Consider the following 26,295-nt stretch of genomic DNA (forward strand, 5'->3'; position numbering starts at 1 on the left):
ATTACACACTGGGAGAACACAGGAAAGTCGGGTGACCCATTTTACTGCTTGTCAGCTTCCACGACTGAGGGTCTGACTAGCATAAAACTTGGGGATAATCTGTGACTTTTGTTCAGCTGTGTTAGTCTCCATTAATAAAGAAAATCGATGTCTTGTTTGACAAAAGTTCTATGAAATAAAGCTGCTATCAAGCTCTCTCAGAAATAAAGAAAATATTTATCTACTCTTGGGCTCAAGATTTGAGTGAATCCCACCCCTTATCAAAGATCCAATGTAAATTAAGTGAGCAAAACTGATTCCTATTTTACTGTAAAACGGACACAAATTATATAACAAAGACAAAGAGCCAAAATGGCACCATACTGTTTTATTTCAACCTTCAAACAATATAAAGAGGTACAACTTCTGATGCCAAACCATGCCAAGTAACAACAAAGGAACGAAAAAAATATTAACAACAAAAAGACAGTCATTGAAAGGTGCTTCACAGCAGTGCTTTGGCAGTTCTGGCAAGTATTTCTGTCCAATGGCTTCAAAACAAAAGGGTCTGAATGAACCCATGACCTCAGCTGAAGAACTCCCACACCCTCCCTGGGTAGTTTACACATTCTGAGTCATCACACACCACACCCTATACTCGCCAGACTTATATTTTTATAGTTCACCTCTTAGAACACAGAACTACAGATTGTGCGTAATTGCAACAAAAACTAAAAAACAAAACAGTGTGGTAGAAAAGTAAACGAACTCCTATGTTTCCAGTAAGGCATCAGGGAAATCGCTGCTGGCTGTGCCCTTCATTTCACCAGTTTGAAGAAACGTTTGACTTATATTTCTCAGCAAACCCAATATTCAGAAGCTTAACCAGCAGGCTCAAGTTAAAAGTTTAAAAGACAGTCCTTTTTTTTTTTTTTTTTTTGGTAAATGTTTCTTATAAAACATGAAATCAAGTTCCACTTTATTAAAAAAAAACAACTGAGCATTTTTAATAGTAAAAATATATATATGTTTATATCTCTCTTTTTAAAAAGACATTTAATAACAATACTTCAGAAGACTGGATTTAACCCTCACCCTGCCAAGCTGTCCACCTGGCACAGATACATTAAGGCAAAGGCTCAGAGAGGCATGGCCACCTTGGCGGTGGGCTGGGGACGCAAGAGGAACACACTCTGCTCCTGCAGGGCCCATTCAGAACGGTTTCTCCCTCATGTTCACCGAGCCGTCCTGCATCCCGAAGTAGACTCTCTCGGCCATGTTGATGAACAGCCCCGTGTCCACCACACCTGTGGGACGAAGGGCAGAAGGAAGTGTTAAGTTTGAGCCTCCCAAGGTAGGAAGAAAACCAGGATCACGGGGTCCGTAGGAGTGACCACCTTCAACAGCACCAGACAAATGATACATCTAAAGATGCACCTCATGCATGGTGATGAAAACACATCCTGGTTATTTTTATTCCTTCTTGCAGTCTCTCCCTCTCTGGGATCCTGGATTTCTCTCTGTACTCAAATGTGCAAGCTCTTTCCTGCCTCAGGGCCTTCCCTCACACTGTTGCCTTTATCTGGACCAGTCATCTTCTCAGAGAGGCCCTCCATCATGACTCTAAGTGCTCCCATTCCCAGTGATCCTCAATCACACTATCAGCCTTAGAAGCTTTTCCCACAAAGGGCTGAAAGATACTTGCAATGCATATACTACGTCAAGATGAAAACTCTCCAGATCAGTAAGACAACAGACAATCTAGTGGAAAAATGGGCAAAAGACTTAAGAGATACTTCACAAAAGAGGTTCTCCAAAACAGCCAATAAACATAGAAAACGGTGCTCAAACTGGTCAGTAGGGAATGTAGGGACTTCCCCAGCAGCCCAATGGTTAAGACTCTGCTCTGCCAATGCAGGGACGTGGGTCCTGTCCCTAGTCGGGGAACTAAAGGTCTCACACGCTGCAAGGTGCAGCAAAAAAACTGAAAAAAAAAAAAAAAAGAATAAAATAAAGGATACATTTAAAAAAAAAAAAAAAGAGAATGCAAATCAAGACACCACTACACACTCAACAGGATGAGTATAATGAAATTTGACTGGAATGTAAAGACACTCCCACACATTGACTATAGGAGTAAACTGGCAAAAAACCATGCTGGAAAATCTTTCTCGGTATATCTTCTAAAGCTGAACATATTCATACCTGATGATCCAGCAACTCTACTCCTCAGTATATATCAGGTATATATATATATGATCCTCACAAGATATGTAAGAGAATGTTCCCAACAGCTAAAAACTAGAAACACCCAAATGCCCATAAGAGTAGAATGGATATACAGACGTTTTTTCACACACAAAAATGATGGTATACTATTCAGTAGTGCAAATTAACTACAACTGTCAGCAACCTTTACTGAAAATATTTCATATACACACATACTACAGTGAGATAATACTGTTCACCTACTCATGGACCCAGTGTGTGGGGAAGCACACTGGCATGCACTTCAGGCAGAAGGTAAACTAACGCCATTGTGGAAGGCAATTCTGCACTATCTGGCAAAACCAGATACACTTATTCTTTCAGCTGGTAATCCCCTTCTAAAAAAGGACTGGAAATGAATATCTGCTCATGCGGATCTGCCTAAATAAATTTCGTGAGCGTCACAAGATGGAATGCCATATTACTAAGAAAAAAAAAAAAGAATGAGGAAGTTCTTTTGTGATCCATTATATAATAACCTTCAAAGGGGCGAAAAAACAGGAAAATAGGAAGACAGAAAAAACAGGAAGCAAAACATGTGCCAAATATGCTGTCAACTGTGTAAACAAAGAGATGGGGGTGGGGGAGCTGACTTGTGTTTATGTAAAATCAACTCAAGAAGGCCACACACACACAAGGACACACAACTCTGGAAGCACTGGCTGTCTTCAGATGGGGAAAGTGGAGGGATGGAAGACAGAGACTTTTCACTGCTGATTCTTAAAATTTTGAAGTATGTAAATTCAAAAGGACAAAAAAATTTTCAAAGACAGCCCCCCCCATACATAAATAAAATCATCTACCGGCACTGCACCAACACGACAGGGGCCTCCCAAAGACATGCCCAGTGGCCACTCAAGACCCAGGCTTCTCAAAAATTCTACTGAGTCAAAAAGTTCCTTAGAGTTTTTCCATAACATTTCAAGGAAAAATCTGAACAAACTTTTAGGCTAACCCAATGTAACATAAGGTGACAGCTTCCACCTGATTCACGAGAAAGCCAAACTGAGTTCAGAAAAGACTTCAACGATTTAAGAGTAGAGGTGCAGGGCAGCTGTCAAAGGTCTGATCTCAAGAGCCACCTCTCTTCAGGTTATTAGGACGCTGGGAGTGACTAACCCATTCCTACACCCATCCCCAGATTAGTGGAAAGGGGAGAGGTGGTCTGCTCTGAACAAGGGGGAAAGAACCCCGCTGGCTTTGGCCCTTCTCTGCTCCGGGTGTAGCAGTGGAACACCCAAGGGTGTGGGAGCCAGGGGCCAGTTCTGCTGCCCTCTAGGTGTCCCCACACAAATGGACGTGCATGGGACACAGGCAGGGTGACAGAGATAGACAGGGAAGCTTTCCCTTCCCTCCTCCCTTGACTCAGTCCAGCATCATGTATTACAACAGACCAAAGAGGAGGAGAAAAAGAGAATGAGAGAACAAACCACATGGATGACCCTGGAGGCACTGTGCTAAATAATTCACCATCTAGCTTCTCTGTTTACACCGTCTTCACTTAAGCTCCTAATGAAGCTCTGAACTTCTCTAGGATGTAGCTTCTGCTGACTGAGGTGGAGACCAAAAGATGGGAGAAATCTGCTCACAAAGGACATCTCAGTGTCTCAATTAGCCTCGAAAAGTCTGAGCAGGTGCACCAGAGCCCCCTAGTGGGCACTGCAAGTAATCCTCCCACAGAGGAACAGCGCCCTCACTGGTGGGGGCTCCCTGTATTTGCATTATCACTAGGGCTAATTCTTCCAGATTATCAACATCGACCAGGCAGAAGAACTCCCTATAACACACAGCACAGCACCTCGCCCACGGGAGGAATCTAACAAAGCCTGGGCTAACTGAGTCATTCTTCTCCAGAGAACAGGCCAGAATCAAAGAGGTGGCAGCCAAGCTCTTTGCAGAGAAGGTGGGTTTATTTCAAGGCAAGCCCCCTGACACTCCATCGGCCCCATGCCTGCCCCAATTGAAACGGGTTGTGAAACGCCAACTAACAAAGCTGCTAGGTGAACAGTAACTGTTTTCAGGAGGAAAAGGCAAAGGTGTGAAGTTAGAAATTCCAAACATGTTATAAAACAAATTCTTCCCACCCAAGTCTCAAAGCCACAGCCACTGTGCCTCCCATGGCCAGAGGCAGGGGACAGCTATGAAGAGCCTGGGTGTCTACACTCAAGAATATATGTTACCTGGGATCATTTTGATGGCTATGTTCACTTCACTCCATTTGTGGACCCGGTCAAACTTCCAGTCCAGGATAAAGTTCCCATTATCCGTTACCACAGGACCCTAGAAGATAATTGTCCAGTGATGAGGTGATATAGATTCAGGCAGGCAGAGGGGACAGGAGAGTGGAGGTGATAACCAAGGACAAGTATCTTAAGCAACCCACTCCAACCAGTACTCCACCTCATGCTTTCTATTACTAGAAGGCAGTGCTATGAAGCAGTAATGAGCAGGAGTCCTGAAGCCACTGAGGCAGCTATCTCACAGGGGCCATTTTCCTCTGTGAGCTTCAGATTCCTCTATGGCAAGAAAGGGATAATGAAACCTACCTCCTTCGGCAGCTTATGCGTAAACCACATGGGTAAGCATTTACCACAGTGAGGGCACAGTGATGCTTAGCCATCATTAGAGTGAAAAACTACAGCAAGAGAACAGACAACCAACAAGGCTCAATGCTCCCAGATCTTCACACTGAGAACCATCAGTGAGGCAACGTACAATATTCCCCCACATCAGGCAGACCCAACAAAAAGATGGAGCAGTGAGGGGTCCTGGGATCACAGGGGCTAGGGGTAGTTTTAGTTAATTAACCCAGAATTACACAGCAGCTGTGGGCACTAGAAAGCATATAAGACCACAAATGTTGCCAGAATACAAAGACTGCTCTGCAAAATGGAGGAGTGGGAGCCCAGTAAGAACACCCAAAGGCAAGATGCTGGGGCTCTTGTGTGGTGGAACCCCAGCTCTGAGAGAGAACCCTGACAATCTCCTCTTGAATCCTCAGCTACTCAGGGAGCCAGAGTCAGAGCTTGGTATAACAACTATGATTAAGACTGTGATTTTTAAAAAGTCACAAAACACCAGGAAGAAAATACATTAAAATAAAATAAAAGTTCATCAGGGAAGAGTTACAGGTAAGTTGCTTTCTCTCCTGTATGTTTCAAACTTTTTATATATAGTTCTGTCTGCAACTATAGTTAGTTTTAGAATTATTACTACTGCTTGTTTAATTAAGTGTAAGAAAAAAAGTTCTGTTCAACCCACTTTAGAAGCTGAAGTGAAGCGTTTGGACTAAGTATCTGGAGTGCATTCCTGGGGAGGAGCTTACATCCCCCAAGGAACTCGACTTCATTTAAACACAGGATGAGAAAAGAGGAAAAAGAAAATTATACCACAAAACCTGAATAACTCTCTGTCCCAGGAGGGACTCCCCAAACCCATTTTTAGCAGCTGTTAGAGAGATCCAGGTACAAAGATCAGATCACCTGAGGAGCATCAGATTCCAAGGGACAGAAAATGTGCCCATTTGTACAGGGTACAGTGTGTTAAAGTATAGTCTTGTCTACATGAGTTTGAATATGGAAACTGATAAAGCCAGTGCTCTGCAAATAAGCCAATAGGCTAATTAAAAATAAACGGAGAGAACTTCCATGGTGGCACAGTGGATTAAGAATCTTCCTGCCAACGCAGGGGACAAGGGTTCTATCCCTGGTCTGAAAAGACTCCACATGCCACAGGGCAACTAAGCCCATGTGGCACAACCACTGAGCCTGCACGCCGCAACTACTGAAGCCCACACACTTAGAGCCTGTGCTCTGCAACAAGAGAAGTCACCACGATGAGAAGCCCACACTTCTAGAGTAGCCCTGACGCCAAAACCAGAGAAAGCCCTTGAGCAGCAATGAAGACACAGTGCAGCCAATAAATAATCAACAGAAGCCACCTGCCCAGTCTGGGTAAAGACCTAACGGGAGGAGGAGGACAGGCCCCGAGAGCCTGGAACACCTTCCAGAAACCTTCCAGCCACTCACTGCCTTGTTGACGGCCATGCGAAGTTCAATCACGCCCCCAAACTTCTGGGTCACAGTTCGGCTCACTGGGACATAGGCCATAGGGATGACCTCAATGGGGATGCCCTTGTGCCACTGATCCCCGAGGTTCTTTGAATCTTTCCTAGAAAGAAAGAGTCAGAAATACAACAGATATCAATAAGCTCAGCGGTACAGACATGCCAAATTCAGGCATGGAGTTACTAACGAGGTGAGAGGGCAGGGCCAAGTGTCCAGGGCTTCAAACGGACTGGCTATGCTTTACTGTAATTAAATATGACAAAAATGTTAAAACCTGGATATGACTGGCTTGTGGTTAAACAGGTGTGAGGAACATAATCATTTATGCTCTTCCTACAGCTGTAATATTTTTTTTTAATTAACATGCTCAGCACAAGTGCCTTCTAGTAGACTCTGAGAGCCTGGTCAAAGGCTGTCCACAACACAAATCACATGTGACAGAGGGGAAGCAGGGGTGCTGGGTGACTGCCCAGGGGCAGGCCTGACCTGCTTCCTCCGCAGGGAGCGAATAGGGTGAATGAGTGATCAATAAGGACATGCTCTATTAACGAGTGTGACATCAGTTTCCTCCTTCCAGCAGACACAAGAAATGGCAGTATCTTCCTTCAGCACCAAAGCAGAACATAATTGTCCAAGGCACTCTCCTGAGTCACAGGAAGGAGAAGTGCTCCTCCCTCCAGCTCTGTTTTCTCCTCCCTAAAATGAGGGCTGGCGTCTGAGGCACCTCCTCAGTGGACAGTTCAGAAACACTGAACATCGTACCTGAAATCGGCAATCACGATGAAGCGACTGGCATTGCCGGCCACAATCTTCTCCTGGGTCAGGCAGCCTCTGGGGAACGGGGAAGAAGCAAAGGAAAAAACACGGGGCTAAGTAAGACAAAATCTGAATTTGGGAACTAAAGTCAGATAAAGGAAACCAAAATCCATTCAGTTCTGACACTCAGAAATTTAATTTTTAATTCTTAAAGGAACAGCCCCCCTAACTCTATCACACTGCAACAGACTAAATTGCGTCTCCCCGCCCTCTGCCCCCTAAAATTCATCTGGTGAAGGCCTAACCCCTAATGTGACTGTATGTGAAAGATGAGGTCTCTAAGGAAGTAACTGTGGTTCAATGAGGTTACTGAAGTGGGGCTCTGCTCTGATTAGGATGGGTATCCTTCTAAGATGATACCAAAAAGCTCTTACTCTCTCTCCTGCCACCACAGGAGGCTACACTGAGAAGGCAGCCATCTGCAAGCCCAGGGCTTCAGAACTGTGACAAACAAATTTTTCCCTTGAAGTCACCACATCTAAGATTTTTGTTATGGCACGTGGGCTAAAGACCTGCTACTTCCAGTAAATGGACTGTGGCAACAGGAGTCTGTGTCTGGGAGAAAGGGCTCCCAGTGGGGCCACAGGCATAACCCAACTAAGATGCATCTGCATCTGCCAGAGAGCACGGTGCCTGGGGGAGGTCATGTGACTGTGGCATGAAGGGGAGGAGTAAGGACAAGCTTTGAACAACCTGCCCTCTCTGCCATTTGACAGCCAGAGTTATGAAGCAGAGATAGCACAGTGAGACTTTAAGCATGTTTTGTGTCACTCCAGGGTCTGGTTGATTATAAGAACGAGGAGACAGGGACTTCACCTTCTTCAACTCACCACTTCCTAACTCCCCAAAATTAACACTCAAGAAACACCCAATAAATGTTTTCCAAAGGAATAAATACACACATCACTCCCTGCTCAGAGCCCACCAACCTAGTAATCTAGTCCCAGTAATGTGTTCGCTTTAGGCTGTGCAATTTTTTTTTTTTTTGGCTGTACAATTTTTAAAGTTGGAATCAGCAGAAGGCAGCAGACAGAGAACCCATTAAGATGAATCACTTCATTGACCAGGCTCAGGTCCCTGTCACCAGACTGCTACTAACAACCACAAATGCCCAGCTGGCTCTACAGTCTTATGCCATCAACATCCGAGAAGAAAGACAAACTCGTGTGTATCACAGAGGCACTGTACTTATCCTGCATTCCACTTGGCTTTGCTAAGGATTAACTGGCAGATACTTGGCAAAAAAAGGCCCCACAACTCACCCACCACCCTTGATGAGGTTGAGGTCAGCGTCGACTTCATCAGCACCATCGATGGCAAGATCGATCTGCATTGAAGAAAGATACAAAAACCACTGAGACCCTCGTGAGGGAAGGCTCTGTGCTAAGCATGAACCTGCAACAGCTCATCAGATCCCAGCTGCCCTATTAGCCAAGCACAGTTATTATTCCTATTTAACCAGTTAGGAAACTAAGACTCTCAGTGGTTAAGTTATTCCACTAGGGTCATGAGGAAACATATATAGACCACATCTGGGTGCAGCTCTCATCCACCACTTTATTCTTCCTCTACTCTTTGATGGGCTTCTCTTTGGACAAGCTGGAATTACTGAGCATGCAATCTCAGTGTGAGTAACTTCACTTCCAAGTACAGAAAGAGATATATAGTATATCTGTGGGATTAAAATTTCCTTGGAAGCAGGCAATAACGGAAAAAAGTCTGAGAAGCACTGATTTAGAAATGTCTGAACTAATATGGCAAAAACACGGGTATGCTGACACACATCTGATGTGATTTAGAATTGGAAAATTTCTGAGATCCTGCCCCCATGATCCCACTAAAGCACCTGTCTGGGCTTGCCCACTGCCTTTAACAGGAAGTTCCATTGCCAGCCCAAAAGAAATGAAGGAGGAGAATAGGTTCATTCATGTTTCAAAATGTGAAATCAAGGAAGAGATATATTGATACTTCTCATCACTCCTGGTACTCTGCATGGACCATATGGGAGCCTCAGGAATGGTTTTTCTAAAAACATCAGTATAAAGAAGAAAATGGCAACCCACTCCAGTATTCTTGCCTGGAAAATCCCATAGACAGAGGAGCCTGGTGGGTTACAGTCTGTGGGGCCACAAAGAGTTGGACAGGACTGAGCAACTGAGCACACATAAAACCTCAGGGTGCAAATTCAGTTCAAGCTGCAAGTCAGAAGTTGCCTGATACGGAGGTACCAAAACTTTAGTGGGGCAACCTCACTTCTGCCTTTTTACAAGGATGAAGTGACAGCCCACAATGCTCCCCCCTACCCTGCACTGACCCCAGCTGCACCACAGCCAGCTCCCTGGGGACTGGAGGGAGGCAATCTTTTCTGCGTAGGTCCCATGTCCACCTTCAACCCAAAGTATTCTATCACTTGGTCCTAGACACCCAAGCCACTCTGGGCACTGTCCGCATATGCCCACATGCTAGCCTGGAGCTGCTCCCAGGGTTCCCATCCTTGCTGGAATGTTCTCTCCTGCCCTTGCCACCTAGCATCACAGCTCTGCTCAAATTTTCACCTCTTCCCACAAAACCCCTCTAAGCAGCAGCACTCTAGAGCTGGAGGCACCTGAATTCATCCTCAGGCTCCCACTTAAAAGAAGCAAGGCCTCAGGCAAACACCTTGCCTTCTCCGTGCCTTTCTCACATTTGTAAAATGGGATGGTAATAGTCCCCACCTTCCGAACTACAGGAGCTTAAATACAGGTGACCCTGAACAACAGGGTCAGGTTCAAACCGTGCAGGTCCACTTAGAGGCAGATTGTGTCCACCACATATGCACTGCAGTACTACGTGATCCATGGTTGGCTAAACACACAGATGCAGAACCACGAATACAGAAGGCCAACTATGGCACTCAAGCATCTGTGGATTCTGGTTTTCACAGTGGGTCCTGGAACCAAGCCCCTCAGACACTGAGGGATGACTGTGGTTTAGTACTGACCAGCACTTAGTAGAATAACCATACACAGTGAGTTACAGTGTACAGTGAGGGCTCGGGAAATGCCAGCTGTGAGGATGCTCCACACTCTCCTCAACGTCAGTCTCTGGATTGCTTGTGTGTTCAATCATCTTAATCATAAAACTTCTGTTTTCAAAAGCCCATGCTTGCCTCAGACAATTGCTTCTTATCTCCATTTAGCGGTAAACTCCAAGGGCCAGCCTGCTCATATTACATGTCTGTGTGAGGGCTGCAGGAAGTCCTGGGTCTCTGAGCCCCCTCAGTTAAACCACAGGGAATGTCCTGGAAATTAAGAACCTCCCCACTTGTGACCTCAGCCAGGATTAATATCTAAAGTCCCAGGAGAAGAGGTAGTATGGCTGACTGACTTTCTTCCTAGACTTGATCAGATATCCTGAGCCCACGAACAAGTGACAGTCATGAAAAAGGAGGCAGAAAAACCCAGCAGCCTCTCTTACCTCTGGGTGTCGGTCCAGGTCACTGAGAGTTAAGCCATACTGCAGGATGAGTTGACGGGCCTGTGGAGAACAGGAAAAAGCACCTGTAATCATCTCTGACCGAGGGTGAGGGTTCTCAGAAGCCACTTGGATCTAAGGGTCAGACACTCAGTACCACCAAAGTGAAGTGAAGTTGCTCAGTCGTGTCCAACTCTTTGCAACCCTGTGGACTGTAGCCTACCAGACTCCTCCGTCCATGGGATTCTCCAGGTAAGAATACTGGAGTGGGTTGTCATTTCCTTCTCCAGGGGATCTTCCCGACCCAGGGATTGAACCCAGGTCTCCCGCATTGCAGGCAGATGCTTTAACCTCTGAGCTACCCTCCCAAATCCAACCTGAACCACCAAGAGATAGGGATCCAGCCCCGAGAATGGCAAAAGTTGGCCCATTCCAGGAACTGGAAGAAGGCAAACAGCACCTACTGAACACTCTGCTCCAGCACTAGACAGAGTCCCTCCTCTGTGACCTGTTACTTAAAATGATGTCATGGCCTCCAAAGCCTCTGGTAATACACTACAGTTGTTGCTGTTTTACTCTCTGAGTTGTGTGTGACTCTGTGTGACTTCCCTGGTGGCTCAGACGGTAAAGTGTCTGTCTACAATGCAGGAGACCCAGGTTCGATCCCTGGGTGGGGAAGATCTCCTGGAGAAGGAAATGGCAACCCACTCCAGTATTCTTGCCCAGAAAATCCCGTGGACGGAGCAGCCTGGTAGGTTACAGACCATGGGGTTGGACGGAGCAGCCTGGTAGGTTACAGACCATGGGGTCAAAAAGAGTCGGACACGACTGAGCTTTCACTTTCTTTCTTTCTGTGTGACTCCATGTACTATAGCCCACCAGATTCCTCTGACCATGAGATGGATTCTCCAGGCAAGAATACTGGAGTGGGTTACCATCTCCTTCTCTAGGGGATCTTCCTGACCCAGGGATCAAACTGAGTCTCCTGAATTAGCAGCCAGTCTTTAATGCTGAGCCACCAGGGAAGCCCAATACAGTACAGTAAGTAGCCCTCATCTGTGGTTTCAGTTACCTATGGGCAACCTCAACCCAAAAATTTTACATGTAACATTCCAGAAATCACAAGTTTTAAACTGCACACCACTTTGAGTATAGCACGATGAGATCTCTGCTACATACTCCATCTGGTCCAGGATGTGAATCATCCTTTTCTTCAGCACACCCCACCTGTTAGTCACTTAACAGCCATCTCAGCTATCAGCCTGATGTCACAGTATCACAGTGCTTGTGTTCAACCAACCCTTACTGCACTTCATACTGGCATTCCTCGGTTTACTGTGCTTCGCTTTATTGTGCTTTGTTACCAGCTGAAGGCTGTGGCCACCCGGCCTCCAGGGAGCGTAAGGGTGCAATTTCTCCAACAGCATTTGCTCACTTTGTGTGTCACACTTCGGTAGTTCTCACGGTATTTCAAACTTTTTCATTACCATTATTATGTTTGTTACGGTAGCCTGTGACCAGTGAGCTTTCACGTTACTACTGTAACTGCTTTGGCGTTTTTTCAGCAATATTTTTAAACTAAGGTATGTCCATTGCTTTTTTAGACATAATGCTATTGCACACTTACTAGAATATAATGGAGTGTAGACATAACTTCTAAATGCACTGGGAAATTCAAGTAGCTCACTCTGTATCATATTATATTACAGTGGAATGGAACCAAACCTGGACTATCTCCAAGGTAAAGCTCCAAAGCACAATAGTGATGCTGGCAATTCAGATACACCAAAGACAAGCCATAAAATGCTTTCTTAAGCGCAACAGTCAAAGTTGTTAACTTAGTAAGGAAAGGAAAAAAATTACACGCTACAGCTGCTAAGATCTAAAACTGTAAGAACAAATCTTCCATCCATGAAACTGTAAAGAAGGAAAAAGAAATCTGTGCCAGTCTCACTGTTGCAACCCAAACTGCAAAAGTTATGACAACAGTGAGTAAATGCCTAGTTAAGATGGAAAAGGAAGTAAATTTTACAATAGTGTATTTTGAGAGAGAAACCATGATCACATAACTTTTATCAGTGTCTTGTTACAATTGTCCTATTACTAGTTGTTGTTCTCTCTTACCATGCCTAATTTACCAACTGAATGTCATCACAGGTATCTATGTATATGAAAAAATATAGTATACATCACATTCAGTTGTATCCGCTGTTTCAGGCAGCCACTGGGGGTCTAGGAATGTATTCTCCATGGATGAGGGGGCAGGGGAAGGGGGGAGATTACCATTACTTTTTAAAACTTCCTAAGCTAAGACTTTGGGCTCCTAAATCACTGCAGATGGTGACTGCAGCCATGAATATAAAAAGACGCTTGCACCTTGGAAGAAAAGCTATGACAAACCTAGATAGCATATTAAAAAGCACAGACATCACCTTGCCGACAAAAATCCGTCTAGTCAAAGTTATGGTTTTTCCAGTAGTCATGTATGGATTTGAGAGTTGAACCATAAACAAAGCTGAGCACCAAAGAATTGATGCTTTTGAACTGTGGTGTTGGAGAAGACTCCTGAGAGTCCCTTGGACTGCAAGGAAATCAAATCAGTCAATCCTAAAGGAAATCAGGCCTGAGTATTCATTGAAAGGACTGATGCTGATGGTCCAATACTTTGGCCACCTGATGTGAAGAACTGACTCACTAGAAAAGACCCTGATGCTGGGAAAGATTGAATTTGACTCCTGGATTTTTATTTGATCCTATGAATGATTACTGCTTAATTTTTTAAGTACTGTGGAGATGTTTAAAAGTCCCCCTACTTTTCACAGAGACATAATGAAATACATACAATGAAATCATACTATGTCTGGGATTCCCTTCAAAATAACACAGGCAGAGGAGAAGGGGACAACAGAGGATAAGATGGTTGGATGGCATCACTGACTCGATGGACATGAGTTTGAGCAAGCTCCAGGAGTTTGTGATGGACAGGGAAGCCTGGCGTGCTGCATTCCATGGGGTCACAAAGAGTAGGACACAACTGAGCAACTGAACTGAACTGAAACTAAGAGCCAAATCTATAAAACATAAGAAAATTTTTTTTAATAACGTAAAAAAAAATGACAGAAGATCACTATAAATTGATACACAGTGATAATTTCCAGGCCACACTGTTGAATAAAAATAAGCAAGAGAATACCCACACTTAGAAGAGGATGTAAAGGCAGGACACCAGAATGGCTGCTAGTGAGGAACACGGCAAACTGAGAGAACAGACTGGGAAAAATCAGGATGTTTGTGGCCAAGTCAGCACCACTGACTATATGCTTTCAATATATGGAGCAACCAAAGCATGGAAACCTTTTTACCAAAAGCCATGTCTAGAAAATATCTTCTACCTAAAGTCAAAACCACCTGAGATTAAGAATGAGAAGGTCTTGGTTCTAATCTTAAATAAACCAGTCACATGACCCCTATCAAGTTTTCTCACCTATAAAAAGATGAGGATAGATAATGACCAATGTCAATCTTCAAATCCTAAGACTCTAACAATAAAACACAAACACCCTGGACTTTGAAATGTATGGGTCCTATCTGGATCCTGATTCAAACAAACTGTAGAAAAATATTTTTAAAGGATAAGACAATAGGGGAAATTAGAATCCTGGATTTTTACTTCATCCTATGAAAGATTACTGCTTAATTTTTTAAGTATTGTGGAGATGTTTTAAAGACTCCCTATTTTTCAGAGAGACATAATGAAATACATACAATGAAATCATACTGTGTCTGGGATTCGTTTCAAAATAACACAGGCAGAGGAGAATAGGATACAGATGAAACAAAACTGGCCATCAACTGATCACTGTGGAAACTGGGCAATGGGTACACAGAAGTTCATTGCATTATTCAGTATCCTTTTTGAAGTTTGAAATTTTCCATAATAAAAAGGTAAAATAAAATGCTGAATCAAGTTCAAAAGAAAAAAACTCATGATTTTGAAAGAGAAATACATAATGAAGGGAGGAAACAAGAAACAAGGTATTGCTGGTTCATTTCTCAGTTCCTAGGTTTCTCCCAACATGATATTGGAGAAACGATACTGATCACAGACCCTTAGGCTATAAAAACACTTGGAAGATGAGCCCCAAAGCCCCCCGCGCACTGTGGTACTCATGCCTTTGGGGAATCCCTGCCCATGACGTCCTGAGGTTGTCCTGTGTTACCAACCGCACACAGCAGACGTGATGGCAAGCCCCAGCTGAGATTCGTTTACAAAGAAGAAAGGGCATGCTCCCTCAAGATTCTGACCCCTTCCTCCACTCACCCTCTCTCACACACACGCTAGGAAAACCTGCTGCCAAGCCCTGAAGACACTGAGAGCCCTGGGGACAAGGCCCACTTCACAGCCTGTGAAGAAGTAAGGCCACAACATCCACTTGACAGAGCATGGAAGCAGATCCTTCAAGCAGAGCTGAGATGCCTGCAGCCCTGTCCAACATTCAGCTGCAAGCTCATCAGACTCAAGGCCAGAAACACCCAGCTCAACCATTCCAGATTCCTGACCCCTGGAAACTATGAGCTTACAAATATTTGTTGTTCTAAGCTGCCAAGTTTCGGGGTAATTTGTTCCAGTGACAGATATCTAATACAGATGGAATATCTAATACAGATGCTGGAATAATGATATGAACTGAATGTAGCTCAGTGTGATATTCTATCACAAATAAAACTGTGTTATATATACTACTGGTGCTCAGTTCCTCAGTTGTGTCCAACTCTTTCAACCCTATAGACTGCAGCCTGCCAGGCTCCTCTGTCCATGTCCATTTTTCAGGCAAGGATACTGGGCTGGGTTGCCATTTCCTCCTCCAGGGGATCTTCTCAACCCAGGGATCGAACCTGTGTCTCCTGCATCTCCTGCACTGGCAGGAGGATTCTTTACCACTGAGCCACCTGGGAAGCCCATTATATATACTATGACCCCTGTTAACTGTATACTTTGGGTTGGCCAAAAAGTTCATTCAGGTTCTTCCATAAAATGTTACATTTGATGTAAACCTGAACAAACTTTTTGGCCAATCCACTAGTTAGAAACAATACTAAACTACATTCAAATGTATTACATGAAAACTGATGGAAGGAAACAATTCTATCATGATTCCTATGGGGGAAAGAAATCTGTATAAAATATATCATTTTCATTTAACACGAAGTTTAAAAACTGCCTGCACCACTTGCCAGTGTTATTGTTTCATGAGGATGTTCTGTTTGTCCACCTAGATGGTAATCAGAGTATGTGAGAGTACATTTTATATACACTTTCACCAGCAGTTAGGATTAGCTGAGCCAATAGTTGAGTGAGTAACTATTGTGAGTTCATTCAAAAAGGAGTTACCCAGTACAAACTCCTGCTTTAAGAAAAAAAAATGATGAGACTTCCCTGGTGGTTCTGTGGCTAGGACTCCATGCCCCCAATGCAGGGGACCCAGGGTTCGACCCCTGGTTGAGGAACTAGATCCCACATGCCTCTTCACCACTGCCGCCAGCTGCCTGAGTCAATGCCTGTCCAGAGTCTGCATGTGAAAGGAGCCCAGTAGGTAAGTTCTGCCTGTCTTACGTGGCTGGGAGGCCAACTGCTTTCCATTTAAACAGTCTGAATCCCCAGTCACAACGTGAAGGGCCCTGTACAATGACCTCAAGGATCCCACTCAGGAGGGACCCTTCAGGCCTGCTTCCATCAGCAGGTCCTCCAGCACTCTCTTCTCCCCATATCTGACTGGATTCCCCCACAAGGCCTCTGTGCACAACCCTGCACATGGAGAGAAGCATCACCATGAGTGGCACAAACTCCTTCCTCCCTGGGTGTAATGCATTGTACTGTGCTCCCCCAAAAAAAGATTTATTGGGGCTTCCCTAGTGGCTCAGTGGTAAAGAATCCACCTGCCAAAGCAGGAGACACAGGTCCAATTCCTGGACGAGGAAATCCCACACACTGTGGAGCAACTAAGCCCATCTTCCTCAACTATGCAGCCTGTGCTCTAGAGCCTCTAAAGCTTCACAGCCTCTAAAGGAATCAATATCTAGCCTCCAGAACCTAGAGACAATGAATTTCTGTTTTTTAAGCTGCTCAATCTGTGGTTCCCTGTCATGGCAACCCTGAGAAACCAATGCAGTGAATTCAACACCACAGCCCTACTGTGGGAACATGGACCCATGGCTGGCTCAGCCACAGGTGCTCAACTGAGATTAGTATCTGTTGACACCATATACTCCAGGCTCACATGCTGAGGGGCTCCTGAGAGTGTAATGAAACAACTCCTGTCTGTCTCTTCCAGCTCTTAAAAGTGCAGGGAGCAGGAAAGCTAATGATTAGTTTATACTTCTGGAAAAAAAGACAGGAAGAAAAATTCCTTTATCATAAATTTCTGCCTTCTCAATGCAGTTTCACAGCTGGTGCCTGCAATGCCTCATGTGATCAAGGACAGTGGCATGTGGCAGGCAAGCATTCCTGTTTTTCATCAGTTTTACAATAAAACCTGAAAACTCTGCATCTTCCCTTCTATCACCTTACAGAGGGAGACTAAAGGCCATTGTGAATAAACGCTGTTTTTGCTTAGACCAGATCTAGCTTTTAAATACTATGTTTATTTTCCTCTCACCAAATCTTTTAACTTTGAAGGGAAAATCTACAAAAATCCTTTAAGTCCCTAGGGGTGTACTTGTTTAAAAGATAGAGCATAAAATATTTTGGCTTCCTTTTAGTCATTTCAGGAGACTACAGCTGGCTAAATGTAACACAAAATAAGTTTGAATTTGAGGGAGAGAAAAAAACAAACCTCTGAACAAGTTTATTTTTTAAAGTCCTATGAACTGTGAATGACTCTTCCAACCGATCAACTGGAACTGGCCATCATTTTCCAGTCTTGCTATTAATTACCATGATAACACAAAGGTGTGCGGGGAGGATGCTATCTGAAAAACACAGATCAAACTTCCTTCTAATTAAAGAAATTTAATTGAAACTTCTTGAATGTGAACACCTGTATTTAGCTCAGCTCTTTCCCCAAACCTCTCTACATTTATGATAAAGGAATTTTTCTTAACGGCATAAACCAAAAAGAGGAGAAAACAGCAACCAGTTTTCAAAAGTTAGACCACTGATGAACAATCAGACCAGATCAGATCAGTTGCTCAGTCGTGTCCGACTCTTTGCAACCCCATGAATTGCAGCAAGCCAGGCCTCCCTGTCCATCACCAACTCCCAGAGTTCACTCAGACTCACGTCCATCGAGTCGGTGATGCCATCCAGCCATCTCATCCTCTGTAGTCCCCTTCTCCTCTTGCCCCCAATCCCTCCCAGCATCAGAGTCTTTTCCAATGAGTGAACTCTTCGCATGAGGTGGCCAAAGTATTGGAGTCTCAGCTTTAGCATCACTCCTTCCAAAGAAATCCCAGGGCTGATCTCCTTCAGAATGGACTGGTTGGATCTCCTTGCAGTCCAAGGGACTCTCAAGAGGGACTCTCAAGAGTCTTCTCCAACACCACAGTTCAAAAGCATCAATTCTTTGGCGCTCAGTCTTCTTCACAGTCCAACTCTCACATCCATACATGACCACAGGAAAAACCATAGCCTTGACTAGACGAACCTTTGTTGGCAAAGTAATGTCTCTGCTTTTGAATATGCTATCTAGGTTGGTCATAACTTTCCTTCTAAGGAGTAAGCGTCTTTTAATTTCATGGCTGCAGTCACCATCTGCAGTGATTTTGGAGCCCAGAAAAATAAAGTCTGCCACTGTTTCCCCATCTATTTGCCATGAAGTGATGGGACCAGATGCCATGATCTTCGTTTTCTGAATGTTGAGCTTTAAGCCAACTTTTTCACTCTCCACTTTCACTTTCATCAAGAGGCTTTTTAGCTCCTCTTCACTTTCTGCCATAAGGGTGGTGTCATCTGCATATCTGAGGTTATTGATATTTCTCCCGGCAATCTTGATTCCAGCTTGTGTTTCTTCCAGTCCAGCATTTCTCATGATGTACTTTGCATATAAGTTAAATAAACAAGATGACAATATACAGCCTTGACGTACTCCTTTTCCTATTTGGAACCAGTCTGTTGCTCCATGTCCAGTTCTAACTGTTAGTTCCTGACCTGCATACAAATTTCTCAAGAGGCAGATCAGGTGGTCTGGTATTCCCATCTCTTTCAGAATTTTCCACAGTTGATTGTGATCCACACAGTCAAAGGCTTTGGAGTAGTCAATAAAGCAGAAATAGATGTTTTTCTGGAACTCTCTTGCTTTTTCCATGATCCAGCAGATGTTGGCAATTTGATCTCTGGTTCCTCGGCCTTTTCTAAAACCAGCTTGAACATCAGGAAGTTCACGGTTCACATATTGCTGAAGCCTGGCTTGGAGGATTTTGAGCATTACTTTACTAGCGTGTGAGATGAGTGCAATTGTGCGGTAGTTTGAGCATTCTTTGGCATTGCCTTTCTTTGGGATTAGAATGAAAACTGACCTTTTCCAGTCCTGTGGCCATTGCTGAGTTTTCCAAATTTGCTGGCATATTGAGTGCAGCACTTTCACAGCATCATCTTTCAGGATTTGGAATCATTCAACTGGAATTCTATCACCTCCACTAGCTTTGTTCATAGTGATGCTTTCTAAGACCCACTTGACTTCACATTCCAGGATGTCTGGCTCTAGGTCAGTGATCACACCATCGTGATTATCTGGGTCATGAAGATCTTTTTTGTACAGTTCTTCTGTGTATTCTTGCCAGATCTCTTCTTAATATCTTCTGCTTCTGTTAGGTCCATACTATTTCTGTCCTTTATCGAGCCCATCTTTGCATGAAATGTTCCTTTGGTATCTCTAATTTTCTTGAAGAGATCTCTAGTCTTTCCCATTCTGTTGTTTTCCTCTATTTCTTTGCATTGATCACTGAGGAAGGCTTTCTTATCTCTTCTTGCTATTCTTTGGAACTCTGCATTCAAATGTTTATATCTTTCCTTTTCTCCTTTGCTTTTCACTTCTCTTCTTTTCACAGCTATTTGTAAGGCCTCCCCAGACAGCCATTTTGCTTTTTTGCATTTCTTTTCCATGGGGATGGTCTTAATCCCTGTCTCCTGTTCAATGTCACAAACCTCATTCCATAGTTCATCAGGCACTCTGTCTATCAGATCTAGGCCCTTAAATCTATTTCTCACTTCCACTGTATAATCATAAGGGATTTGATTTAGGTCATACCTGAATGAACAATGGTAAGTGGCAAAAATGAGGGAGAGAAATCCTAAACCTGTACTGGAGAAAGCTAAGAAGCAACCCCCAAAAGGTTCCAGGAACTCAGCGACACTGTGAACTTCAGATGCAACAATGGAAGTCATAAGGGAAAGCTGGTTGAAAGGCTATTTGAGAACCTGTTATAGCTTCTCATCTTTCTCCACTTCTTCCAAAGTAGCATGTTTATTCCCTGGAGAAGGTCAAAACAGCAGGCTCGGGACTGGGCTGCCAGGCAGAGCTGAAGATGGGGTTCTCCATCAGTGAGCTTTTGCTGTGGAGTAGCTACCCCAAGAGTAAGAGGCTTAAAAGAGCAAATAGTTATTAATTCTCATGATTCCATGGACAGACTGAAAAGTCTCTAGTATGACCTCACTCACTTGCCTCTTACCCTCCAGGGGAGTTAGCTGAGGCCTGTTCACAAGGCAACAAGAAAGGTTTCAGGAGCAAAAAGGCCAATCCCCCAAAGCAAAAGCACTTTTCAACCCACTGATGACACATTCCATTGGCAAAACAAGTAATATGATCAAGCCCAGAGTCAAAAACACACTGCAAAACGTAGCAGGTACTTATTTTCCATCTAGCACAAGAACAACACTGAAAATGGGAGAAATCAGAAACAGGTTTATGTCTTGAATAATGACAGATGTCTTCTCACCCTCCTCTCCTATTTGGTTCCCAGGACATGGCAGCTATGCATACCCCTTCTAAAAGGGCACTGGGCAGTCTGCACTAGGAAACCTGACCAGTCAAAGGAAAGAAAAATGATCTGACTCCAGAAGTTCCCCCCAAGATAAGGGCTTGGCAGACAAGCCGAGAGCAAGGGCTAGCCTCACCCTGAGGGCTGCTTTCCAATCAGCTTCTTAGTCTGCTAGTGTTCAAAACAAGCAGCCAGCTGAAGAACACCAGAATTAAGAAGTGCCAGAATTAAAAAAAGAAAAGACCAAGCACTCTAACAATATTTGTCTGTGTTGGTTGTGATTTGACCATATCAGTCAAAACTCAGAATTACATGCTAAAAAAGAGTAATTTTTTTTTTTTGACTGTACCACATGGCATGCGAGATCTGAGTTCCCCAACCAGGGATCAAACTCATGCTTCCTGAAGTAATAAGTGTGGATTCTTAATCTTAACCACTGGACAATCAGGGAAGTACCAGAAAAAGAGTAAATTGTACTGTCTGTAAATTATACTTCCAACAAACTGTAAACAACAACAACAACAAAATTCTGAGGAAAGATAAGAGGGAGAAGAGATCTTAGAACAAAAACAAAAGCATTAATATCCTCAGGGAGCTTAGAGAAGAAATTGGAAAAATTGAACCCATAAAACAAACAAACAAAAACTACTCAGAGAACAACAAAAAGAGTTCTTACATGAAATTAAACATATGAAACTAAAGAAAGCTCAATAGAAAAGTTAGAAAAAGCTCAATAAAAGGTTAGACAAAAGGACAAAACAGGCCATGAGCACCAAGGACTTAACAAGGGTCCCAAAAGAAAGATCAGAGAAAACAGAAAAGAAAATCAAAGGAATAATAGGGAAAAAGAAAAATCGCCCAAATTGAAGATGGTCAATTTGTAGAATGACATGTCCCAGCAAGTGCCCAGCACAGTGGACAAAAATAAACCCACACCAAAGTGAAATTTCAAAACAGTGGATATAAAGATAATATAAGGGTGTTAAGAGTTCAGAGAGAATGAAAAATAGACTTCATACAAAGGATCAAGAATCAATGGCACCAAGCTCCTCAACAGCAAATTGAAAGCCAGCAGACAGAACCAAGAACTAAGAAATGATTTAGCATAGATTTCTACACCCAAATACCTGAGTCCCAGAGAGGCTAGAATAAAGACATTTTCAGACATCCAAAGTGCCGACAAGTTTGCACCCCGTGCACTTGGGTAGCTATCTGAAGCAGCAGTCCCCAACACTTTTGGCACCAGGATGGGGGCACCAGGATGGGTTTCATGGAAGATGATTTTCCCACAGGGGTGGAGAGGTGGTTTGGGGATGATTCAAGCTCATTACATTTACTGCGCATTTTGATTACAATGTGGGTAAACCTCAGTGGCTCAGAGGTTAAAGCGTCTGCCCGCAATGCAGTTTGATCCCTGGGTCGGGAAGATCCCCTGGAGAAGGAAATGGCAACCCACTCCAGTATTCTTGCCTGGAGAATCCCATGGACGGAGAAGCCTGGTGAGCTACAGTCCACGGGGTCTCAAAGAGTCAGACACGAATGAGCAACTTAACTTTCACTTTCTAACTTTTGATTACGTGATATATAATGAAATAATTATACAACCCACCATTATGCCGCCACTGATCTGACAGGAGGCAGAGCTCAGGTGTAATGAAAGCAATGAGGAGTGGCTATAGAAATGAAGCTTCCCCAGTTTCTAACTGGCCACAGACAGGAACCAGTCCATGGCCCAGGTGTTGGGGACCCCTGATATGAAACACGTGTTTCACTAAAGTTGAAGGAAACAAACTAAAGGATATGGGGGAGTAGTGAGGAGGAACAAGACCAAGGGACTGGATGATCCAAAATGAGACAGAACAGGTAAGTTCCTGAGCAGGAAGGGAGACACCTCCAAAGCCACAGCAAGGTACAGCTGCTAGCAACCAGAGACCCAGGCAAGAAGACAAAAGTCAAAGAGTAGAACATCTACTGGCCAGACAGGTGAGACTTTCCATGTAGCTAAGAGTTCGAGGCTGAATTAGTAAGGAGTATGTAGATAACCTGGCAGATGAAAAAAAAAAAAAAAACCAAAGGCAATTTACTTAACTTTCAGAAAAACAAAACAACGAGCAGGTAAGGAAGCGTAACCACAGCACACTGTACAGCTCAGCTGCAGTTTGGACATCAGCTTTCTGTAAGCACTCAGTAAGCCTCACCAGAATATGACTGTCCTGAAGACTGGGAGAAGGGTGTGTGAATTGTGGAAACAAGGAGGGAAGAGAGAAGCAAATGCTCATCTTCCTTTCACCCATTCAGTGTAGAATTATTACCTAAAGTTGAAAAAAAAAATGTAAATAGCAAGAAAAGTATGTAGTTTCCAGATTCTGGAGCAAACATCCAATGAACTAAAATAGTTTTAAAAGTTTGTCCACCTATGGGACTTCCCTGGCAGTCCAGTGGCTACGACTACGAGCTCCCAATGCAGGGAGTGTGGATTCGATCCATGGTCATAGAACTAGATCCTGCATGCCACAAAGATCCTGCATGCCGTAATGAAGATCAAGGATCCTGAATGCCCCAACTAAAACCCAGAACAGCCAAGTAAATAACTATTAAGAAAAAAAAAGTTTGTCTGCCTAAAGAGCCAGAAACAGCGGTGGTTGCGGGGGGTTGGGGGGGGGGGGGGGCGGGGGGACAGTGCTGACGGGAAGAGAATTAAAGGAGTGTTTTGCTTTTTAATAAAAAAGAAAACTGGAATTATTTGACTCTTCAATCTACATGTATGTGTAACTGTGGGCTTCCCCGGTAGTTCAGATGGTACAGAAACTAGGTTCAATCCCTGGGTTGGGAAGATCCCCTGGAGAAGGAAATGGCAACCCACTCCAGTATTCTTGCCTGGAGAATCCCATGGACAGAGGAGCCTGGCAGGCTACAGTCCATGAGGTCACAAAGAGTCGGACACAACTGAGCAACTAATGTCATATACAACTTTAAAAATGAACACCAATATCAAATAACTTACTAAATAAGAAAAATGCTAGATGATCAATTCTTTTGGAAAAATGACACACTTAGGATTTTTCAAAAGACCAAGGCAACCCATCACAACCCTTCTGACTTAGAGTATCTCCTTAGGACAGCCAGATTTCAAAAGCAAGAAAGGCCAGGTAAAACCACTTCCTTCCCAACCCAACGTAAGAATTATGGTACTGTCTTCAGTCCCGTGGGTGCCCACCCAGCTGGTCAGAGTCTCCAAGAGATATAACTTCAAGGAAGCTCTGGCAGGACACACTATCCTAACTTCCTATCATGTCTCCTCCTCCATTCCCCACTGACAGGCAGGGGCACACACCTGATTTAGAAGGAAACTTTCCTTGTTTAGTCACTCAGTCATGTCCAACTCTGCAACTCCGTGGACTGTAACCCACCAGGCTCCTTTGTCCATGGGACTCTCCAGGCAAGAATACCAGAGCTAGTAGCCATTCCTTTCTCCAGGGGATCTTCCTGACCCACGGATCAAACCAAGTCTCCCCCATTGGCAAATGGATTCTTTACCACTAAGCCACAAGGGAAGCCCAAAAGGATACCGTCCTCTCCCTTCAGCTCTGTCCCTTCACCAGAGCTACCTGCAGTGCTGAGCCTCCAGGACTGAGGGTTTCTTTAACCAAGTCCACAATATCACAGGAGCACCAATCGCCAGCAAGGCTAACCCCAGCTCACAGTACCTCCTCAATGAATTCAATGAGAGATGATAGGCACAACCTCCCCACAACGACCCCCTCCCTTCCTGAAGTCTACTCTTCCCGTATCTTTCCCTACATTTAATTGGCTCTGTTGCTTTCCTTCACCAGCCCCTACTATTTTATGGTCAAAGAGCATTAGATATGGATTCAAAATACTATCCCTGTATTACTAACACATCAGTTAATGCCCTGTAGCCTGTTTTTTCATCCATAAATGGAAAAACACTTCTTGAGGATGGAGACCATGTGCTTATCTCTACATACTCCACAATATACTAAAGATATGCTAAAATATTCAGAGTAAATAAAGGAACACCTCTAAAACCATGCTTCTGAGGAGCAATCTCCCATCAATTGACTAGCCTCCTGCTCCTGGCTCTCTCACCCAGAACCACCCTGGTGCACAACCCAGAACCACACCCCCTCGTCCTCAGCAACCTGAAGATTCAGTGCCAACTGCCAAGATGGAGAAGGGAAAGCAGGACATACCTGGAAGGAGGTGGGAATACAGACGAGCTTCAGATTCTCTTGTTCCACTCTTTCAGCTGTGAAGACAAAAGCCATGCTGGTAGTTTTTCACTCTCCTCACTTTATCTTCCTTGTCATACACATACTTGCTCAAAGCCAACAGAAAAGGTCTAATCCCCACCACTGACAGGTCCCTTTCATTCCATGTCCCCACCCTTGGTGAAAAGTTGGTAAACAGACTGCACATGTCACCAGACAAGGACAAAAATGCCTAAAGAGGTTAAGAACCAATCACGGAAAGAGAAACATCAGTGTTTGCTAGTATGTGTTTGGGATTATTCAAAGAACTTTGTACATATGAACTCTTTTAATCCAGGAACCCAAAGGTAACTTACAATTATTATTCCCACTTTACAGATGAGGAAACAGGTGCAGAGAGACAAAAATAACTGGTAAGCAACTAGCAAACAACAGAACTAAGATATGATCCCAGGCAGTCTAGCGCCACAGTCTTAACTACATCCCTATATTGCCTTTTACAGACAAAAGCTAGAACGTGACTTCTGCATTTAATAAAAAATATAATCATTTATAGACCCCAGAGGACAGTTAAAAGAGGGTTTATTTATTCACTTAAAATTTGCACCTTTCCAGAAAGTTTGATTTAAACAAAAACAAAAGTCTTAGGAATTCCCTGGTGGTCCAGTGGTTAAGACTTGGCGCTTTCACTGATGGGGCCCAGGGTTCAGTCCCTAGTTGGGGAACTAAGATCCTACAAGCCATGTGGTATGGCCAAAAACCAAAAAACCTCAAGGGATGCAGACAAAGAACGCCTCCTCTCATTTCAGTAAACAAAGGATGTCATCAAGTCATGAGTCACTGCACCCACCCTAGGCAGTACACTCTGAGAGGATTCAAGATGGAGAAAAACAGGACACTGGCCCCAGGTTAAGCTGTACATCAAAGGAGTAATTTCATTAAGCCCAGACTCTTGCATCTTCCCATACCCAGAAAAGCACTAAATTTATTAACTTGTGATCTGGTTTTTCCTTAATTAGCAGTAATCTTTTGATGTTCGACTACTGGAGTTTTGTGTGGTTATTTTTTTTGCAAAAACTCCTACATGTCCTGGCTTCTCAATGGTCCCTCAGAGCTATCTGAAAAGCTGTATCTGAGACTTAAGTCTTCAGTAATGCCCCAAATAAAACATAATTCTTGGGGAATTCCCTGGCAGTCCATCCAGAGGTTAGTACTCTGCAATATCATTGCAGGGAAAAGGGTTCAGTCCTCTTCAGGGAACAAGGGTTCAGTCCTCTTCAGGGAACTAAGATCCTGCAAGTCATGTGATGCAACCAAAAAAAAATCATAATGCTCAATTTTTAGGTTGAGCTTTTTTTTTTTTCCCCAGTCAACAGGGGAAAACTGCCTTATTAAAAAATATCAAATCTCTTCAGTCACTGAATGTACACCTAGGGAGGTTTAGATGGCACTACAACGAAATCTACAGTAATCCCTGTGCCCTAAAAGCCCTCCACACGCACACA

The 26,295-nt window shown here is 43.8% G+C and overlaps 1 protein-coding gene and 1 non-coding gene across 2 annotated transcripts in view; one reads left to right on the forward strand and one right to left on the reverse strand.

The window, feature by feature from the left end:
• Nucleotides 1-347: 347 nt before the first annotated feature.
• The window catches only part of RPIA (ribose 5-phosphate isomerase A), a 35,140-nt gene continuing 9,192 nt past the window's right edge, over nt 348-26,295 (reverse strand). The window contains exons 3-9 of the mRNA XM_019970272.2: nt 24,773-24,828; nt 10,587-10,646; nt 8,393-8,457; nt 7,077-7,145; nt 6,276-6,417; nt 4,428-4,527; nt 348-1,286 (exon numbers count right to left, since the gene is read on the reverse strand). Coding sequence (XP_019825831.2) covers nt 1,192-1,286; nt 4,428-4,527; nt 6,276-6,417; nt 7,077-7,145; nt 8,393-8,457; nt 10,587-10,646; nt 24,773-24,828 — 587 coding nt within the window. The 3' untranslated portion in view covers nt 348-1,191. The remainder of the gene's footprint in view (nt 1,287-4,427; nt 4,528-6,275; nt 6,418-7,076; nt 7,146-8,392; nt 8,458-10,586; nt 10,647-24,772; nt 24,829-26,295) is intronic.
• On the forward strand, nt 11,190-11,261 carry TRNAC-ACA (transfer RNA cysteine (anticodon ACA)). Its single transcript has one exon. It is a non-coding gene; the product is annotated as a tRNA-Cys (tRNA).

The sequence above is a fragment of the Bos indicus genome, chromosome 11, assembly GCF_029378745.1.
Source record: "Bos indicus isolate NIAB-ARS_2022 breed Sahiwal x Tharparkar chromosome 11, NIAB-ARS_B.indTharparkar_mat_pri_1.0, whole genome shotgun sequence".
Classification (NCBI taxonomy): Eukaryota; Metazoa; Chordata; class Mammalia; order Artiodactyla; family Bovidae; genus Bos; species Bos indicus.